The 19,499-nt window shown below is 54.9% G+C and overlaps 2 protein-coding genes across 4 annotated transcripts in view; one reads left to right on the top strand and one right to left on the bottom strand.

Moving 5' to 3' along the window:
- CSF1R (colony stimulating factor 1 receptor) overlaps window positions 1-14,949 on the top strand; it is a 33,053-nt gene extending 18,104 nt beyond the window's left edge. The window contains exons 10-23 of the mRNA XM_010961779.3: window positions 57-177; window positions 273-460; window positions 2,001-2,116; window positions 7,408-7,534; window positions 7,651-7,755; window positions 8,174-8,284; window positions 8,987-9,149; window positions 11,205-11,293; window positions 11,378-11,475; window positions 12,083-12,205; window positions 12,286-12,397; window positions 12,997-13,096; window positions 13,928-14,036; window positions 14,139-14,949. Coding sequence (XP_010960081.1) covers window positions 57-177; window positions 273-460; window positions 2,001-2,116; window positions 7,408-7,534; window positions 7,651-7,755; window positions 8,174-8,284; window positions 8,987-9,149; window positions 11,205-11,293; window positions 11,378-11,475; window positions 12,083-12,205; window positions 12,286-12,397; window positions 12,997-13,096; window positions 13,928-14,036; window positions 14,139-14,279 — 1,703 coding nt within the window. The 3' untranslated portion in view covers window positions 14,280-14,949. The remainder of the gene's footprint in view (window positions 1-56; window positions 178-272; window positions 461-2,000; window positions 2,117-7,407; window positions 7,535-7,650; window positions 7,756-8,173; window positions 8,285-8,986; window positions 9,150-11,204; window positions 11,294-11,377; window positions 11,476-12,082; window positions 12,206-12,285; window positions 12,398-12,996; window positions 13,097-13,927; window positions 14,037-14,138) is intronic.
- A 134-nt stretch (window positions 14,950-15,083) lies between these two features.
- HMGXB3 (HMG-box containing 3) overlaps window positions 15,084-19,499 on the bottom strand; it is a 291,394-nt gene continuing 286,978 nt past the window's right edge. For all 3 annotated transcript variants that reach the window (XM_074360921.1, XM_074360920.1, XM_074360922.1), the window contains one exon: window positions 15,084-16,401. In XM_074360921.1, the coding sequence (XP_074217022.1) occupies window positions 15,934-16,401 (468 nt within the window). In that variant the 3' untranslated portion in view covers window positions 15,084-15,933. The remainder of the gene's footprint in view (window positions 16,402-19,499) is intronic.

Below are 19,499 nucleotides of genomic sequence, written 5' to 3'. Positions count from 1 at the left end.
AACCTGGGGCCTCTGGGGCTGATCCCTCCCTCCTCTGCTCTTCTTTTCTGTCTCAGACCCCCCAGAGGTGAAGGTCACGTGGACCCTCATCAATGACTCTAAAGCCCTGCTCTGTGAGGCCTCTGGGTACCCCCAGCCCAGTGTGACATGGGTGCAGTGCAGGGGCCACACTGACAGGTAAGTGGGCTCCACCTGCCTTCATCATCCAGGCTCATGGGCTGGGGCAGGGGCTGGGCCCCTGGTAACTCTGAGCCACATGCTGTTTTTCCCAGATGTGATGAGACCCAAATGCTGGTCCTGGAGGACCCAAACCCTGAAGTCCTAAGCCAGGAGCCCTTCCACAAGGTGATCGTCCAGAGCCTGCTGGCCACGGGAACCTTGGAACACAACAGGACTTATGAATGCAGGGCCCACAATAGCGTGGGGAACAGCTCCCAGGCCTTCTGGCCCATCTCTGTAGGTGAGCCTTTGACCTGCCTCCTCCAGGCCAGGAGGGGGAGGGGGAGGAATCAGGGCCAATCCCAGCCAGAACGAGTTCTACCTTTCCGGGTGTGATTCCAGGCCCCTCCTGACCAGAGCTCTCCTGAAGTGGCGAAATGGGGAAGTCTAGAACCCATGGGGAGAACAGAGGGGAAGCAGACGTGAGGTCCAGAAAGCAAGCAGCCTGAAGCAGGCACAGCCTCGTCTGGCCCCTCCCTCTGCTCATGTTCCTGCACTTAACTGACTCAGTAATTCACAGGTGTGTGTTTGGCATCTGTTGCGTGCCAGGCACATGCTCGGTGCAGGGGAGCAGTGCCTCCACGGAGCTTAGAGTCTGGTGATATGGACAGGTGGTAAATGAACACAGGCCCCCACCCCCACCCCGGGGCCACCACTGATGGCCTTCTCTGTCCCTCCCAGACTCCCTTCCTGTGCCATTCAGGGCCGCTGTGCGAGAGTGGGGCTGCTGTCCAGCCCTGGCACAGAGGCGGTAGTGTCTGTCTCCAGGAAGCGGCATCTTTCTCTGCGCTGCACAAAAGTTGAATGTGGGGTAGTCCTCTGAGAGGACTGAGGCTGCACAGGCCCACCCCAGGCCTCTAACAAGCAAGTTCAACCCCCCACTGTGTGCCAGGACCCGGTGAGGCTCTCTGGGCCCACAGAGGACAGAGCAGAAGCCTCTGCCTGGCTCAGAGGCAGCCCGCCAGGTGCCCCAGCTGCTGGCCTTGGAGCAAGAGTGGCTGAGGTCGGACCCCACGTGCCACCACCTCAGCTGCTCTGTCCTGCAGCTGGCGGTTGTATATTACAAATAAATATAAAGCCAATATTTATTGAAGGCTTACACTGTGCCAGGCATCATGTTAAGCTCTTTACATGGCATTATTGCAATAAACTCACATAACCTTAGGAGGTTAGGACAGTCTTCCTTCCCACTTTGGGTATGACGAACCTGAGGCTTTGGGAGAAGTGGCAGAGGTGCGGTTGGGCCTCAGACTCACGCTGCTGATCTGGGCCAGGGGATGGAAATTATGTCCTTCCAAACACATCAAGGGGACTAAGGCTATTGATCTGGGAAGAGGAGTCCCTGGGTCCATGAGCCTGGCTTTCAGACTCTCAGAAGCGCTGTGTGGTTTCGAAGGTCATGCAGGGAAGCCGCAGAAAATGCTGGGGAGGCAGATTGCAGCCTGACCTTTAGAAGGTCTTTCTGTGCGAGCTATTCAGAGGGGTCGGTGGTGAGCCTCCCCACTGGGGTAGGTGTGCAAGTCATGGCTGAGCCCCAGGCCAGGCCGCCGCACAGGCTCCTTGCACTGGCAGGGTGCAGTGACCTGAGGCGCTCCCCCGGCCACAGAGACTGTGAGTCTGGGCAGGGTTTGGGGCTGAGCATGAGCAGAACTGGAGGGGTCTGCAGGCTTCCTGGTGAGAGGACAGCTACTGTGTTCCAGGCAGCTGGCCTGTTTCCAGTAGGGGCAGGGGGTGTCAGAGGCCCCTCCCGCCGGCTCACCGCTCTGTCCCGCCCCTTCCAGGAGCCCACACGCAGCCCTTGGATGAGCCCCTCTTCACGCCGGTGCTGATGGCCTGTCTGTGCATCATGGCGCTGCTGCTGCTGCTGCTCGTGCTGCTTTTGTACAAGTACAAGCAGGTGAGCCCGGGCAGGGTGGGGGCAGCCAGGCACCCCAGTGAGCCGGGCCCTGGGGCAGCGCCACCAGGCTGCGGGGAGCCACCCCTCATCCGCTGAATACCCACTCATCTGTCAGCCAGTTATTCAGCCAGCCAGCAGCCCTTTAGTGGGCACCTCCTGTATGCCACTGTGAGTGGCTGGGTGAGACAGAACTCAGGGACTCTGAGGTCCTGCCCTCACAGGGCTCGCTGTCTAGTGCAAAAGATGGTTATCAACTGGCCATGAAAGTGAGGGCGTGGGTTACAGAGGGAAAGATGCAGTGGGGAGAGCAGTGGGTTCCAGGAGAGTGAACATGGATCCAGTCCTAGCTGGGGGCTTGCAGACATACAGAGAGGGCATGACGGGGCCAGGCCTGTCTCTGTCAGGTGGCAGGTGAGGTAGTGGATGGGAAGGCCTGTCCACCGTCATCCTCTTAATTATGGTAATAATACAATTAGTCAAAGCTGCTGTTCCTTGCATTTTGAGGTTTAGTGCACGGCCTGTCACTTTGAGTGCTCAGTGATAGTGACTTTAGGGGCATTTTTATGAAGTGTGTTACCTGCATTCTCATTTACTGCCCTCCACAGCCACGGCACGTAGGTAGTATCACTAACCCCATTTTACAGGGTTGGAAGCTGAGGTTCCCAAAGGTTGAGACAGTTGCCCTAGTCTACAGCTGGTCAATGGCAGAAGCTGGTTTTTAAAAAACCATGTTTTTTAACCATTTTGCGAAACATCCAATCAACTTATGCTTATTTTCACAACAGTGTGGAGACAGGGACTAGAGCAATCAACATCTTACAGTAAGAAAACAGCCTCGGCAAGGTTGCGGTACCTGCCCCGGGGGCCCTGTTGCCTCGTCCCCCGGAGCCCGTCCCCCCTCATCCCCCTCCACTACTTGGCCTCACTGCCTCCCTACGCAGAAGACCATGTCTGGTGCAATCAGGCACTGAGAGGACCAGGCCAGAAGGCAGTGGGAGGCCAGATGTGGAGGGATCTCTTCAGGCTGGCAGGGAAGGGAGACTTCTCGGAGGAGGTGGCTTGGCACTGGGGGAACAGACTTTGGAGGATGGGGCTAGCAGCAAGTGGAGAGACAAGATTCAGGAGAAGGGTACCTGTGGCGGGGAGGGCAATGTGTACAAAGAGGCAGGCGGGGGGAAGGTGAGGGGGAGTTCCAGAAATATTGATGCCTGGAAGAGAACTCAGGTGGGGGCAGGGTGGTGGTCTGATGAATTGAACCCTGCCCTGAAGTCTCAGTGAATGTGAACAAGGGAGTGATGTGAGTTAGGGGTGAATAACCCACCTTGTGGGCCCCTTTGCTGCCTTCTCTTCCCCATACCTGCCTTGGGGGTTGTCGTGTGAGGAGAGGACTCGGAGTTGACAGGTAGATGGCAGGGTGGAGGTACCCAGGGGCCCACAGGGTTGGCTGTCTGCTCATCCAGCTCCAGCATGAGGAGGCTGCGCTGAGCGCAGCCTCCAAAATCCAGGGCCCAGGTCAAGAAGTGAGGGATCTGGGCCCAGCTCTGAGACTCTTTTGCCATGTGAACTTGGTATGACTCATTGACCTCTCTGGGCCTCAGTTTCCTCACCTGTACCATGGGATGGGGTGACCTTTAACAGCCCTCCTCCTCTGACATGCCAGGAGCCTACTGATGGTCTAATTTAAGAGCCAGGGGTTAGGAGTTAGACAGATCTGGGCCCAAATTCTGCCTTGCTAGTCTCTGAGACTCTAGGAAAATTGGTGTTTCTAAGCTTCTGTTTCTTCATCTGTAAAATGGGGTTGATAATGGCAGCCCCTACCCCCTTGGGCCGTCCTGAAGATTCAATGAGATAATGCATGTCGAGGACGTAGGAGGGTGCTGGGCATGGACAGTGCTCAGCATGGAAACTGCTCAGCTTCATCCCTGCAGGAAGTTGACTGGGGAACCCGAGTTCGCGCATGACTCGGGATTGGACGGGTATCTGAGGTTGGGCGTCTTGACTACATATGGTGGTTATTGGCCCTGCTTGCCCACCTCCAGGGACAGGACTTCACTCATTCTCGTGGCCACCCGTTCCTTCTCTGGGCAGCTCTGTTGCAAAGTTCTTTCTTATATGAAGCCGAAAACTGCCTCCCAGTGCCCCACAGAGCTGCCTCCTCAGCCCTGCAGAGATTCCAGAAAAGGGCCCAGTTCCCCTTCCAGGTTCCTTTCTACTTTAGGCTGCTCAGCCCCCTTGGCCAGCCATAGTGTCGGGACACCTTACCCTCCATGGGACCTTTTTTGGAACATGTCCTCCCAGTCACCTCTTGTCCCATCCAGCAAATTCAACTGGCCCCTGAGCCCACCCAAGGCCAAGAGAAGGAGGGCATCCCATGGCACAAGACCATGACGGGTCAGGATGGTCATGCCCTGCCTCAGGGCTTGCCGTCCAAGTGTCCTCTGCTCTGCCCCGTGGGGTTCTGAGACTTGCCCTTCACTGGGGACCCCGCTTGGCCCGTCCTGGCTGCCCTGGCCTGGGGGGAGGGGAGGGGTAGCCCCGTTTGAGGGAAGGGTTGCTTCTGCCTCAGGGCTGAGTCATCGCCTTTCTGGCCCCCAGAGAGACGGGGGCGCCAAGGAGGAAGAGAAAAGGGCAGGAGTCAGCAGGCTGGAAGGAGGAGGGATGTGTGGAGGTATGAGGCAGGGAGGAGTGAAGGGGCCAGGGAGGCTGGGCTTCTGGGGGTCAGAACTGAGCTCGGGGGACTGGTGGTATACTGGGGATGCCCAGAAGGGTCCCCAAGATTTCCGGTGGGAATTGTTCAGGTCTCCATCTTCCTAAGACAGAAAACATCTGCCCGCCCAGAGCAGCAGGCCTAGATGGGGAGTTGTGGGACCTAAATGATTCCATGCCCCTTAGTAGCCAAGGGGAAGTTCCTTGGGCCTGTGGTGATGAATAAATAACATGACGCAAGTTGAGTGTGTAGCCTAGCGCCCACTCACAGGAAGTGCTCAAGGAGCACTCGCTGATAACATTACTGTTCCTACTGCCATGATCAGGAAACCGCTTGTGGAGGCCCATCCCGGCCTCCCCGTCGGGGTCTCCTTCAGAGGACTGGCCCTTCTCGGTAGAGGCCCCTAGGAGTCACACAGGAGCCCTTTCTAGGGATGGCAGAGGCTGAGCAGAGCTGCTGGCCACTTTTCGGGAAGAGGAGTGGGGATGCCTGAGGCAGGCGGGAGAGAGCTGCGTCCTCCTCCAGGTATAGGGTCTGAGATTCAGAGAGGTCAGGTTCCAGCCAGGCAACCTCTCCCTCCCTTGATCCCCCTCCCTTCCCCCAGTATCCCCTGCCCTTCTGGGGGTGGGGTGGGGAGGGGGCTGACTCAGGCCCAGCGGCAGGGCCGGAGGAAGAAGTGGTGAGGAGCAAAAACAGCCTTTGCCACAGTGGCTCCTAGAGATGGAAGTGGCCAGGGGAGGCCAAAGAATCCCTTCCTGGTTCTGTCTCCATCGTTTGGGTTGGGAAGTTGCCCACACGCAGGGTTTGAATCCTCTGACACTCAGGAACTTCTTCCTATCCTGTTTCAGCCTCTCCATCTAAGCCGTGACAAGGATGTCTTTAAATTTACCCAGTCTCCCCTCCTGAATCAGAAGCTGGAAGTTCTTCCTTACGTCTAACTGCGGTCTTTCCCCCCTAACTAGCCTCTGGAAGCTCCTCCCTATGGCTCTCTGGAGTCTTTTCTCTTAACCTGGCGAGACTTCAGCCACAGGCCACCTCCCTCCACCCCCAGCTGGGTGCCCCACAGAGAAGCCCAGCTGCTAAGCACAACCCAGCTGGTCCCTGTCCCCCAGGACTGGCCGGAAAGAGAGTTGGACTGCTGACCCAGGGCCTCAGTGTCCTCCACCACCCTAGCCCAGCTTCCACTTTCCACCTAAACTCGGTCTTCCATCAGCACTTCTCATGGGCACCCCTTGGCATGATGCCCCCGTGCAGCTGCCACCCTGGGCAGGAAAGAGAGAGGCAGCTGCCCCTCCACAGATCAGGCTCCACATGGCTGAGTGGAACAGCACGGAGGGCCTGGGAGGAACTTGGGTCCTCCAGATGCTACTGTCCTGTGGACACTGTCTCTCTCTCTTGGTCCTTTAACCGTGTAAGGGCAGATGCCTCACTCACCTGCGTCAAGTTTCAAGGGCTTCTCCTTGCCCTTGAGATCTTCCTGCCTCCGAAACCTCCCCAGCTCCCCTCAAGCCACACAGCGCCTTCCAGCCTCTCAGACCTGCCAGGACCTTTCCCACCTCCAGGCCTCCACACCTCTTCCCTGCACCTGCCAAGTGTGTCCCCCAAGTGCCCTGTTCCCCATGGCTGACACCCTCTCACCTCCTCAGGGGCCTTCCCTGACTCCTCTTCAGTCGACCCGGTGTTCTTTATCCTGTTACCCTGCTTTACTTTCTTCATAGCACTGAAAATTTCCCACGTATGTATTTATGGGAGTTAAATGCCTGTCTTAACCACTAGGACCAGACTCCATTGGGACAGGGACTTTGTCTTGTTCCCCTCTGAATCAACAGTGCCCGAAAAAAATAGGTACTCAGGGAAATGTCTGGATGGGAAAATTATTCAGCCTTAAAAAGGAAGGAAGGGAGTGCTAACATACACTACAGCATGGATGAACCTTGACATCATGGCAGATGAAATAAGCCAGTCACGCAGGGACAAATACTGCATGATTCCAATTGTACAAGGTACCTGGAACTGTCAGGTTCATGAGATAAGTGGCCAGGGGCTCCGGGGAGGTGGGAATGGAGAGGAGTTGTTTAATGAGTACAAGGTTTCAGTTTTTCAAGGTGAAAAGGGTTTGGAGGTTAATTGCACAGCCATATGAATGTACTTAACACTGCTGAACAGTATGCCCCAAAATGGTTGAGACGGTAAATTTTGTGATGTGTCTTACCACAATTGAAAATAATAATACTTGGATGGATGGATAGATGTACAGTTCCACCCTCCTTCCTGGCTCAGGAATTACCAAATTATCAGAGCTCTCAAGGCCCTCAGAGGTGGTCCTGTGCAAGTCTTTCAATAAACAGGGAAACCGAGCCTTGGAGAAGGGATGGTCCCGTGGTCAGGCCAAGCCAGGCGGGGACTGGGCTGTCAGTGCCAGGGGCATGGGATGACTCAGCCCCTCTCACCAAGTCACAGACCACACTCACCTCTTCCTGCTGTGCTCTGGGACTGCCCACCCCTGCCCTCTGGGGTCGGGATGAGATCCAAGACCCACCTGCCAGGCCTGGCGGACACGTGCTCCCTTCCCCTCCTCCTGCAGAAGCCCAAGTACCAGGTGCGCTGGAAGATCATCGAGAGCTACGAGGGCAACAGCTACACCTTCATCGACCCCACCCAGCTGCCGTACAACGAGAAGTGGGAGTTCCCCCGAAACAACCTGCAGTTCGGTGAGCAGGGATCTCCGCCCTCCCGTCACAGGGCCAGCGTGTGCTAAAGGCAGCCTGCGGGCCCTCAGAGGGCCTTTTGGCCCCTGGGGACCTAAGGGGGCCTGTGTGTGTGACAGGTAAGACCCTTGGAGCCGGTGCCTTTGGGAAGGTGGTAGAAGCCACAGCCTTTGGTCTGGGCAAGGAAGATGCTGTCCTGAAGGTGGCTGTGAAGATGCTGAAGTGTGAGTGAGGGAAGGGCTTGGGGAATTTAGGGGAGTGGGTGGGAGGTGGTGTAGACTAGGGGAGCCTGCCCTGTTGTCACAAGGGCATCACCCACATTTTCAGCCCGTCAGAGCCCAGGATTGAGGCGAGGACTCTAGGCTTCCTATGTGAGCTCCAGGCTCCCTCGAACTCCTGGATGTGGAAGGGCTTCTGACTGGGCCCCAAAGGAGCTGGGGTGCACAGGCCACCCTGGGTCAGAGCCTGGCTACAGCTTGGCCTCCTGCCACCCAAGACCAGCTCAGTGACAGGCTCTCTCTCCTCTCTTTCTCTCTCATTCCATAATTCCCATCTGTGTGTCTGCATTTCTCATGCCTCTTTTGACCTCTGATCGCTTTGGGGATCTGGGTATCCTCTGCTTTACTCCTCTGGATCTCCCAGCCACGGCTCACGCTGACGAGAAAGAGGCCCTCATGTCGGAACTGAAGATCATGAGTCACCTGGGCCAGCACGAGAACATAGTCAACCTTCTGGGAGCCTGCACCCATGGAGGTGAGGGGCCTTGGCAGGCGTGGGGGCCCATGGTCTTGGAGCCTCTTGGATGTCTGAGGGCCCCAGGGCTACCCACTCCATCTTTCCCTTCCCATCTCCTCTAAGTGAAGGTAGGATCTCTGTCTCAGCATCCCTTAAATTTCTAGGCCAGGTGCCTGGACTGGTCAAAAGTTGCTTATGGATAATAGTTCTTTGAGCTCTTATCAGGGGCTCTCAGACATCAGTGGGCATCAGAGTTACCCGGAAAAGGAGCTAAGAGTGCATGCAGATCCCTGGGCTCTGCTCTAGGGAGTCTGATGCTGTGGGTCTGGGGTGATGCCTTCCAATCTACCTTTTAAGAAGCTCCTACCCAAAAATGCTTGGACACTCACCACGGGGTCCACAGAAGTGCCCCAGGGCCTGATGGGACTCCCAGTCCCCCCCATCCTCTTTTCCTACGGCAGCTTTGACCAGTATGGAACTGCCAGAGATTTCCTTTGAAGAAAGAATTCCTCAGTTACAGTTCTTTGGAGATTCTTCTGCTTTAGACAGATAGGTTGACTGAGGCCCAGTAAAGCAGAAAGCTGCTCACAGATAGTCAGGATTAGAACCTGGGGATTCTGAGTCCCAGTCCAGGTTCTTGTTGCCCCCTCGCCCCACGTTTCTGTGCACATGGGGAGTGGGTTAGGGGGTGCACTCACCCTGCTCTCTCGGCTGCTCTAGGCCCTGTCCTGGTCATCACCGAGTATTGCTGCTACGGCGATCTGCTCAACTTTCTGCGGAGGAAGGCTGAGGCTATGCTGGTTCCCAGCCTGAGCCCAGGCCAGGACCCTGAGGTGACCGCTGGCTACAAGAACATTCCCCTGGAAAAGAAATACATCCACAGGTAGTACTCTGGCAAAGGACTGGAAGGAGGCCAGCCAGGACGGGGAGGTGGGGCCCCCGAGCCTGTCCCCAAAGCCAGCTCAGGGCTGGGTAGCTATGTGGCCCTCGCCTTCCCATCTGTGCTGTGGGGAGTAGCCACCCACATTGTACAGGCAGCTCAGTGTTTTTCCTACTTATTTCCACCATCCAACAAAAATTTGAGCCCCTGCTGTTCCGGGAGTATTGAAGGCAAAGATGAGGGAGTTCACAGTCCTGTGGAGACAGCGGTTAATGATACGTCATCATTTTAATGTACATGAAAGATCAATCAGGATCCATTTGGGCCCTAGCCAGAGCTGGGCAGGTCTCGGGGGTGAGCGCCCTGTTTGTCCCACAGCACGTGCTGCAGGGGGCTGGAGCATAGCCAACACCTGGCCCCCACGTCGCTGTGGAGAAGTGGGACAGAGCCTGTTGGTTTTTTGGGTGAGAAGAGGTAAAATGGCATAGTTCCGACCAGATCCCTGGTCCACCTGGGCCTCAGTTTTCCCAGCAAGCCGTCAGGGCATTGAGCCTCTCAGGGTCTTTCCGCTCTGTCGTTCTGTACCGTTGTGATTCCTGGAAGCCACCCAGAGGCAGACGGAAAGAGCTACATGGGGAACCAGAGAGAGGAAGTGGCCAGTTTCGTGTCCCTCGTGAGTAGGGGGCAGAGGCGGAGCCTGGCTGGAGTTCTGCTCTGTTACTCCTGGTCCAGTGCTCACCTGAGCCACACTGCTCTCTTGGAAGTCTCGCTCTTGGGGCTTGTGGGGTCTCAGAGTCGGGCTGCTGGGGGCCACAGCAGGATGAGAACGGGGCTCCCATCCTAGCACACTGTCAGCTAACAAGTCTGGGGAGGAAAAGGGGAAGGAGGCCATTTCACTCCATCCAGTGACCTCAGATATGGGGGCTGGCAGGATCCGCTTCCTCTTCTGATTCTATGACACCCCTCTGAGAGGGTGGCTCACCCTGGGCCTCGGCAGGCAGGACACTGAGGCCACATCAACTGAAAGAGAACCAGCTTCCACCTTCAAATCTGCAGATTGGGGAAAGGTTTCAGAGTCAGGTGATTTCAAGGGCAGGTGGCATGTGAACCGATCCTGCTTATGGGGTCCTAGGCTGCATTAATGGAAGTATAGTTTCTAGACTGAGGGAGGGGTTAGTTTTCTGATGGTTAGACCATATGTAAAACACTGGATTCTTTCTCTGGGAGCACTACAGCATGGACACTGTCAAGGCAGACGTCTCTGTCACAGCAGGGACGGGAGGTGAGAAGTCCAGGCTCCCCTCTGGTTGGAGCAGTATATTCAGTCTGCAGAGCTGTGCTTCTCAATGTCACCTGCTACACAAAGCACAGGCTCATAGGCTTCTGAGCTGTTATCAGCACAACCTCAGCCTCTCCCCACCTCCCCCCCACCAGACCAGCTAAATCACAACCTCCATTTCAGTAAGATTCCCCAGGTGATTTAATGCACATGAATGAGTTCAAGTCCTACTCTACTCCAGCGGGCCTCAGCTCAGGCTGCATGGTGCAATTGCCTGGAGAGATTTAAAAGCGAGAATGACAGGGTTTTGCCCCTACAGTTTCTGAAGACTTTCGTCTAGTGGCCCGGGTATCAGGCAGTCCCCAGGCGATTTTAATGTGAAGCCAGTAGTGAGAGCCACTGTGTAGACAGAGAGGGAGTTTTTGTGTTTTGTGTTTCTTAATTTTTATTTATTTAGGATTTTTTTTTAACACCTTTATTGTGGTAAGGGAGATGGGTCTTGAGGGCAGAGCAAGGATCAGGAGGAGGAACATCCCAGGGCCAGGTTAGCATTAGAAACAGTGAAGAACTTTCTAACAGGCAGAGCTGCCTAAAGACAACAGGTTCTAAGCTCTGTCCCTGGACAGCTAAGCAGGGATCACTGATCACTCAGAAAGCATATGTCAGAAGAGGAAGTTCAGGTCGACCCCAAGGTCCCCCTTCCCTTCCCTGCTGAGAGGCTGGGAGAGGCCTGAGCCATGGCGGGGACTGACCAGCCCCGCGCCCTCTGTCCCTTTCAGAGACAGCGGCTTCTCCAGCCAGGGCGTGGACACCTATGTGGAGATGAGGCCGGTCTCCACTTCTTCAAATGACTCGTTCTCTGAGCAAGGTGAGGAGGTACTGGGGCTGTTGGGGCCTGGCTGGGCAGGGCAGGGGCAGGCTGGGACAGCCCTGATGCCTCTCTCCCCGGCAGACCTGGACAAGGAGGACGGGCGGCCGCTGGAGTTGTGTGACCTGCTTCACTTCTCGAGCCAGGTGGCCCAGGGCATGGCCTTCCTCGCTTCCAAGAACGTGAGTTGGAAACTGGGTCCCCACATGTGGTTACTCAGGAGGGCAGGGAGACAACTGAACCCCCGTGAGGATGAGGAAGAGGAAAAGGGAGAGGGTCGCAGCACAGACCTGGGAGTCCAGAGCTTGATTGCTGCCTCTGCCACTTGCTGTGTGACTTTGAGCAACTGTTAAGTCTCTGAGCCTGTTTCTACACCGGGGCACGATCCCAGGATGGCAAGAGGGTGAAATAGGATTCCAGTGTGTGCACATGCTTAGGGAAGGCCCTGGAGGTGGCAGCTGCTGGTACTATTAGGAAGCGCTGTGGGCCGGAAACTGCTGACAGCTCCAGGGCTTATCGCTTCTGGGCCAGAGCAGACCACCTATCTCCAAGTCAGCTTCTGCTGCTCAGGGCCAGGGGGCCAGAGTCGTGGTTTCTAAACACTGATTGACCACATTAAACTTCCTCAGGCCTGGTAGCAGGTAGGGATAGAAACCAGGATGCGGGACCAAAACTGATGCCCACCCCGTCAACAAGGACCCTAAGACTTTTGGGGCCCTGGTTGTTCCTCGTGCACCTTGGGCTCAGGTGGGGAGGGGCCGAAACTAACCCCGCAGTGCTTCTCCTCAGTGCATCCACCGTGATGTGGCAGCCCGAAACGTTCTGCTGACCAGTGGGCGTGTGGCCAAGATTGGGGACTTTGGGCTGGCTAGGGACATCATGAATGACTCCAACTATATCGTCAAGGGCAACGTGAGTGCTGGGACAGGTGGGCTGGGCAGGGGAGGGGTTGGTGAGCCTGGGTCCAAGGTGACTGGGGTCTCCTGTGCCAGGCCCGCCTACCTGTGAAATGGATGGCCCCAGAGAGCATCTTTGACTGTGTCTACACCGTTCAGAGCGACGTCTGGTCCTACGGTATCCTCCTCTGGGAGATCTTCTCACTTGGTGAGCCACTGGCCCAGCACAGGCTCAGCCTGGGCTGACTCCTGTTTGGTTATCTGGTCTTCTAGCCCTTGTGAAGGATGCTAGTTTAAGGATGCTCCATGGTCAGGGTAGAGCAAGGGCTGGTGGCTGGGCAGATGGGCAAAGTGTTGCAGCTCCTGTGTGGGCTGGGCAGACCCTCCACCCCAACAGGCACTCCCTCCAAGCAGCTCCTCTGCCTGTCTGCTTGTGCAGTTGCTGCTTCCTAGAATGCTGTTTCCCCGGATTGTCTGAAACATGCACACCCTTGAAGATGAAGCTCCCACTTGGGAACACTAGGCACAGGGACTTGGGCTCAGCCCTTCAATGCACTTCTCTTTCAACTTTATTCCAAAGCCCGTGCCAGAATCCTGTGGGTGTGACAGAGCCCAGGCAAAGGCTTTCAACTTCCTAGGAGTTCCTAAGCCTGCAGTGCCTGACACATAGTTAAGAACAGTTAAGAGGAGCTGCTGTTCTGTTATCAGAGTCCTGGTGGGACCCTTCACCCCAAGCCCCTCCACACCTATACGTGGGTGTGGGGGAAGGTGATTGTGTGGGCTTTTACATGACCATTGCCTTTGCAGGACTGAACCCCTACCCTGGCATCCTGGTGAACAGCAAGTTCTATAAATTGGTGAAGGATGGATACCAAATGGCCCAGCCTGCATTCGCCCCAAAGAATATGTAAGTGAAGGACGACCCGAGAGGAAGGAGAGCCCAGGGTTTGGTCGGAGGGGACTGAAAGGTGTGTGGGCCGTCCTTCCTGTCCACAGTGTTCTAGGGCCGGGCTTCTCCCCAACAGTGGACTAAGACGAGTCCCTTTGGGTCAAGTTCAGGGTTTCCACTGGTTAGCATGGGGGAATGTTCTCAGAGAGGGCTCTGAACTGGGCCCCTTAACACCATGATGGATGTTTGTCAGACTGTTATGACCTCAAGGAAGGCTATTCTCTTTTATCTGTCCTGGTGGTCTGTGGTGTCACCCAGCCACCGCAGCCTCTTAACCAACCACCTGACAACAGTCGGCCCACCACAGCTCCTCACGGGCTCGCTGCCCTCACCACAGCCGTTCCATGGGCAAGCTGGCCACAGGCTCACCCACTGCACCTTCCCCCAGCCACTCTCTCCACACCACTGCTCCCTGTGCCACCCAGCTGTTTCGTGCCAAGGCTGACGCACCCAGCTGGCTGACCAGCTCCTCAGACACTTCAGTCCTCCCACTGCCACCAGCCACTCACCTCAAGCCTACCTGAGAGCAGCAAGAGGGCCCCTTCATCCTAGGAGCTCGGGCAACATAACATCTGAGCTTTTCCTCCTCAATAGTCAAAATGGGCGTGATGAAGAGACCACCCAGGGTTACGGGGAAGATTAGATAATGCAGGCCAAGGATTTGGCACAGATCTTGTGCTAAGTTCACTTCTGACTTGGTTTTGGTATCTGCTGGGCGGGTAGGACTCTGTAGGGTGTGTGTGCATGTAATGAGCCCCAGACTTACGGGTAACTTCTGTCCTGCCTCAGATACAGCATCATGCAGGCCTGCTGGGCCCTGGAGCCAACCCACAGACCCACTTTCCAGCAGATCTGCTCCCTCCTGCAGGAGCAGACCCAAATGGACAGGAGAGAGCGGGTGAGTGGTGCCAGGCTCGGGGTCGGGGGCTGGCTAAAGCAGGCAGGGCTGGGCCTGCCCAGTCAGGACTGACCATCCCCTGGCCTCCCCACCCCACCCCAGGACTACAGTAACCTGCCCAGCAGCAGCAGTGGCGGCAGCAGTGAGCCGGAGGAGGAGAGCTCCAGTGAGCACCTGGCCTGCTGTGAGCAGGGGGATGTTGCCCAGCCCCTGCTGCAGTCCAATAACTACCAGTTCTGCTGAGGAGGTGACAACGGAAGCACTGCCTCTCCCCTCCACCAAGCTTCAACTCCTCCATGGATGGGGCACCATGTGGAGAAAAAAGACTCTGCCCTTAATCATTTCAGCCCAGTTCTGAAACTCAGGGCCACGGGATCCATGGGAGATGGGAGAGGATCCCACTTCCAGGGCCTGAGCCATCACTGCCAGTCAGGGGCTGGGGCTGAGCCCCGCCCTTTCCCCCAGTTCTCAATGCTGTGGCCTCATGTTTGCTATGCCAACTGGGGTAACACCCAGCTCACTCTTAACCTGTTCCCACTTCCAGGAGTAACCTTCCCTACTTCCTCCTGTCTCGATGGAAAAGGACTGGTTTTGTGCCTATGACGTCCCCAGGAGCAGCCTTGGAGCAGAAACCCTCCTTTGTAAGAATCTAATTGTCCCACTCTGCCCTCTACCCTTCTCTCCACAGCCCCACCCAGGGTCTGGTACCACTGCAATGAGCCAGGTGGCAGCTAAAAGCTTGGGGTGTTCTGCCCGGTCCCCTGTCATTCTGAGCTGGAAGGCAGGGGACCCATGTGGCTGGCCACACCAAGCAAGCAGCACACACTCCCTCACGTTGACTTAGACTCATCATAACTAACAATCAATCACGCTGTGGGAGGTCTGTCAGCATTAAACTAACCACATTAACTCAGCTGGCCTCTGGTTCTTTGCGCCACCTGAGAGCCTGCGGCTTCCCTGTGACCGACCATCCCAGGACCACTGGAGGCCCAGCACACAGCTCTACTCAGTAAGGATGGAACTGACTCTTGCTGCACCACAACCAGATAATTTAATAAACTTTATTCTGGTCGGGGGAAGAGGGAGGGGAAAAAAGCCACCGACTCCACTCCTCTCAATAAATTAAATAACACGGCCAATTCCTGTGCCCTAAGCAAACCCTGGGCACTTGAGCCAGTCCCGCTGTTTCCTTACAGCCCAGTCTGCTTCCCCTTCACAGAAGGGAGTTTCTCCTACTGCCGCCAGGTTATGTCATACTCAAGGGCCACATCCCCTCTGTGGTGAGGGTCCAGGGCCCAGAGGACGTAGGCGGCAGTGGCCAGGGAGTGGAGGAGAGGATCCTCTTCCTCAAAGCTCAGGGCGGAGAGGACAGTCCTGGAAGAGAGCCTGGGCTCACGGTTTCTCCCACCTCCACTTCCTCCAGATGTAGGTGCAGGAGGAACAGGAGGAAAATCCAATCCTCCTCTGGGAGAATCAACAACCCAAAGGGACCCCCCCTGGGCTAATAAAGCCCCAAGTCTTGCCTTAGTCAAAGGTAAGAGACTGCAGGGGCTTGAAACTGGGTGGGAAGGGAAACTTCCACAACCTTGGTGCACCCAGGACCTCCACCCCGACCCCAACTGCACCCCAGGCAGTCAGCAGCTCCCAGCCTCCCCGCCCCTCTGCTGAATGTATGGTGCCCCCTCAAGTGCACTCTCGGGGTGAGTAAAGAGTGTCCTGGTGCCTCTCCTGACACCCGGAAGGTTGAGACCAAGGACCCCAGGCCCCAAAGTGCTCAGGAAATGGAAGCTCTTTGGTCAGTCCCAGCATGAGAGGCCGGTCCCCTAGACAGATCTAACTCGGGCAAGGGCCTCACTATGGCTTGAGAGATGGTGCGGTTCCTGTACGAGAGCCTGGCTTATTCTGTGGCTGTGGCCCCCTCCTCTTCCTCACCATCCTCTTCTGTCTCTGTCTTGATCTGAGCAACCCCAAGGCGGTAGAGGGTGTCACGGATGACCACCTCACCAGGCTGGCAGCTCTGCACAATGTCGTGGATCTGCCGGTTGACAATCTCACGGCTGGTGAGGAAGTCCATGAGGCGGTTGTAGAGGTAATAGTGGGTCGCGTTGTCAAAGGCAATGGGCCGCCGGCGGACGCTGTTTGGTTTGCTATCTGCAATGGAGGCCAAGATGGTGGCATAGGGTGCCAACTCAGGACACAGGGCCAAGGAGTGATGCCCAGCACTGGGGTCGCCAGGACTGGGTTGTGTGCCTGCATGGACGATGCGCCGTGTGGTAGTCTTGGTGACCGGGTGCTGGACAGAGTGTTCAGCCTCTGTGATGTCCACTGTATAATGCTGGTCTGAGAGTTCTGGGCAGGACATGCTCTAGAAGGGAGGTAACAAGCCACTGTGACACAAGGGAACTACTAAGACAGGAGCTGTGTGGTAGGTGAGAGTGAAGGCTATGGGCTATGCCAGCGGTGTTTAAACCTTCCTGTCAGCATAAAGCATCAATAAAGTATAAACTTCCTGTCACCACAGAGCATACATACATAAAACAAATAAAATCTCATGTGCCGGAATCCTATGGACCAAGGTAAGCCTGCCGGGGTAGGGTTTCCACTCAGGAAAGAGCTCCTCTCCTCCAATCTCCTGTCCTCTTTTCCTCAAATCTCCACTCACTCCTCAAATCCCCTCTCCCCTCCTCCAATCCCCTCTCAATTTCCATCAAGTCTCCTCAAATCTCTTCTCCTCCAATTCCCTCTCCTCAGTTTCAATCAAATCTCAACTCCCCTCTCCTCTCTCCAATCTCCTCTCCTCAAAGCCCCTCAAATCTCCTATTCTATCCTCTCTTCCTCAAATCACCACTCGCTCTTCAAATCCCCTCCACTCTCCTCTCCTGTCTCTTCCTATCTCCTCTCTCCTCCTCCCTCTGAAATCTCCTCCTCAAATCGCCTCCAATCTCCTCTCATCTCCTCTCTCAAATTTCCTCCAATCTCTTCTCCAATCCCCTCTCCTAAGTTTCAATCAAATCTTCTCAAATCTCTTCTCTTATCCTAATTTCCTCAAATCTCCACTCGCTCCTCCAATCTCCTCTCCTGTCTCCTATCTCCTCCTCAAATCCCCTCCAATCTCATCCAATCTCCTCTCCTCAGTTTCAATCAACTCTCAAATCTCCTCAAATCCCCTCTCCTCTTTTCCTCAAATCTCCACTCACTCAAGTTCCATCTCCATCAAGTGTCTTCAAATTACCTCCAATCTCTTCTCCTCCAATTCCCTCTCCTAAGTTTCAATCAAATCTCCTCAAATCCCCTTCTCTCCAATCTCAACTCTCTTCTCTTCTATCCTCTTTTCCTCAAATCTCCACTCACTCCTCACGGTCCCTCTCCTCTTTTCCTCCAATCTCCTCTCAATTTCCATCAAGTCTCCTCAAATCTCCTGTCTTCAAATCTCCACTCGCTCCTCAAACCCCTCCAATCTCCTCTCCTCAAATCCCCTCTCCCCTGAAATCTCCTTCAGCTCATATCATCTCCTCTACCCTCCTCCAATCCCCTCTCAATTTCCATCAAGTCTCCTCAAATCTCCCGACTTCAAATCTTCTCCCCTCTCCTCTTATCCTCAAATCTCCTCTCCCCTCCTCCAATCCCCTCTCAATTTCAATTGTCTCCTCAAATGTCCTGTCTTCTAATCTCCTCCCCTCTCCTCTTTTCCTCCAATCTCCTAAAGCCCCTCAAATCTCCTCAAATCCCCTCTCCTCCAATCCCCTCTCAATTTCCATCAAGTCTCCTCAAATCTCCTGTCTTCAAATCTCAAATTCCCTCTCCTCCTTCCTCCAATCTCCTCTCCTCAAAGCCCCTCAAATCCCCTCTCCTCCAATCCCTCAAATCTCCTCTGTCCTATCCTCTTTTCATCAAATCTGCACTCCTCAAGTTCCATCTCCTCTCCCCTGAAATCTCCTCACATCTCCTCCAATCCCCTCTCAATTTCCATCAAGTCTCTTCAAATCTCCTCTCCCCTCAAATCTCCTCTCTCCTCCTCCAATCCCCTTCTCAATTTCAATTGTCTCCTCAAATGTCCTGTCTTCTAATCTCCTCCCCTCTCCTCTTTTCCTCCAATCTCCTCAAGCCCCTCAAATCTCCTCAAATCCATCCTCTCCTCCAATCTCCTCTCCTCAGTTTCAATCAAATCTCCTCTCCTCAAACCCCTCCAATCCCCTCTAATCTCTTTTCATCTCCTCTCTCAATCTCCTCTCCTCCAATCCCCTCTCCTCTCTCCAAACTCCTCTCCTCAAAGCCCCTCAAATCTACACTCACTCCTCAAATCTCTCCTCTTGAAATCATGTCCTCTCCTCCAAACCCCTCCAATCTCTTCTAATATCCTCTACTCTCCTCCAATCTCCTCTCCGGAAATCTATCCTCACCTCTAATCCCGTCCTCTCCTCCAATTCCCTCTCCTCAGTTTCAATCAAATCTCCTCCAATCCCCTCTCAATTTCCATCAAGTCTCCTCAAATCTCCCGTCTTCAAATCTCAAATTCCCTCTCCTCCTTCCTCCAATCTCCTCTCCTCAAAGCCCCTCAAATCCCCTCTCCTCCAATCCCTCAAATCTCTTCTGTCCTATCCTCTTTTCATCAAATCTGCACTCCTCAAGTTCCATCTCCTCTCCCCTCAAATCTCCTCACATCTCCTCCAATCCCCTCTCAATTTCCATCAAGTCTCTTCAAATCTCCTCTCCCCTCAAATCTCCTCTCTCCTCCTCCAATCCCCTCTCAATTTCAATTGTCTCCTCAAATGTCCTGTCTTCTAATCTCCTCCCCTCTCCTCTTTTCCTCCAATCTCCTCAAAGCCCCTCAAATCTACACTCACTCCTCAAATCTCTCCTCTTGAAATCATGTCCTCTCCTCCAAACCCCTCCAATCTCTTCTAATATCCTCTACTCTCCTCCAATCTCCTCTCCGGAAATCTCTCCTCACCTCTAATCCCGTCCTCTCCTCCAATTCCCTCTCCTCAGTTTCAATCAAATCTCCTCCAATCCCCTCTCAATTTCCATCAAGTCTCCTCAAATCTCCCGTCTTCAAATCTCAAATTCCCTCTCCTCCTTCCTCCAATCTCCTCTCCTCAAAGCCCCTCAAATCCCCTCTCCTCCAATCCCTCAAATCTCTTCTGTCCTATCCTCTTTTCATCAAATCTGCACTCCTCAAGTTCCATCTCCTCTCCCCTCAAATCTCCTCACATCTCCTCCAATCCCCTCTCAATTTCCATCAAGTCTCTTCAAATCTCCTCTCCCCTCAAATCTCCTCTCTCCTCCTCCAATCCCCTCTCAATTTCAATTGTCTCCTCAAATGTCCTGTCTTCTAATCTCCTCCCCTCTCCTCTTTTCCTCCAATCTCCTCAAGCCCCTCAAATCTCCTCAAATCCATCCTCTCCTCCAATCTCCTCTCCTAAGTTTCAATCAAATCTCCTCTCCTCAAACCCCTCCAATCCC

The sequence above is a fragment of the Camelus bactrianus genome, chromosome 3, assembly GCF_048773025.1.
Source record: "Camelus bactrianus isolate YW-2024 breed Bactrian camel chromosome 3, ASM4877302v1, whole genome shotgun sequence".
Classification (NCBI taxonomy): Eukaryota; Metazoa; Chordata; class Mammalia; order Artiodactyla; family Camelidae; genus Camelus; species Camelus bactrianus.
This window is presented reverse-complemented; position numbering and strand designations above follow the sequence as displayed.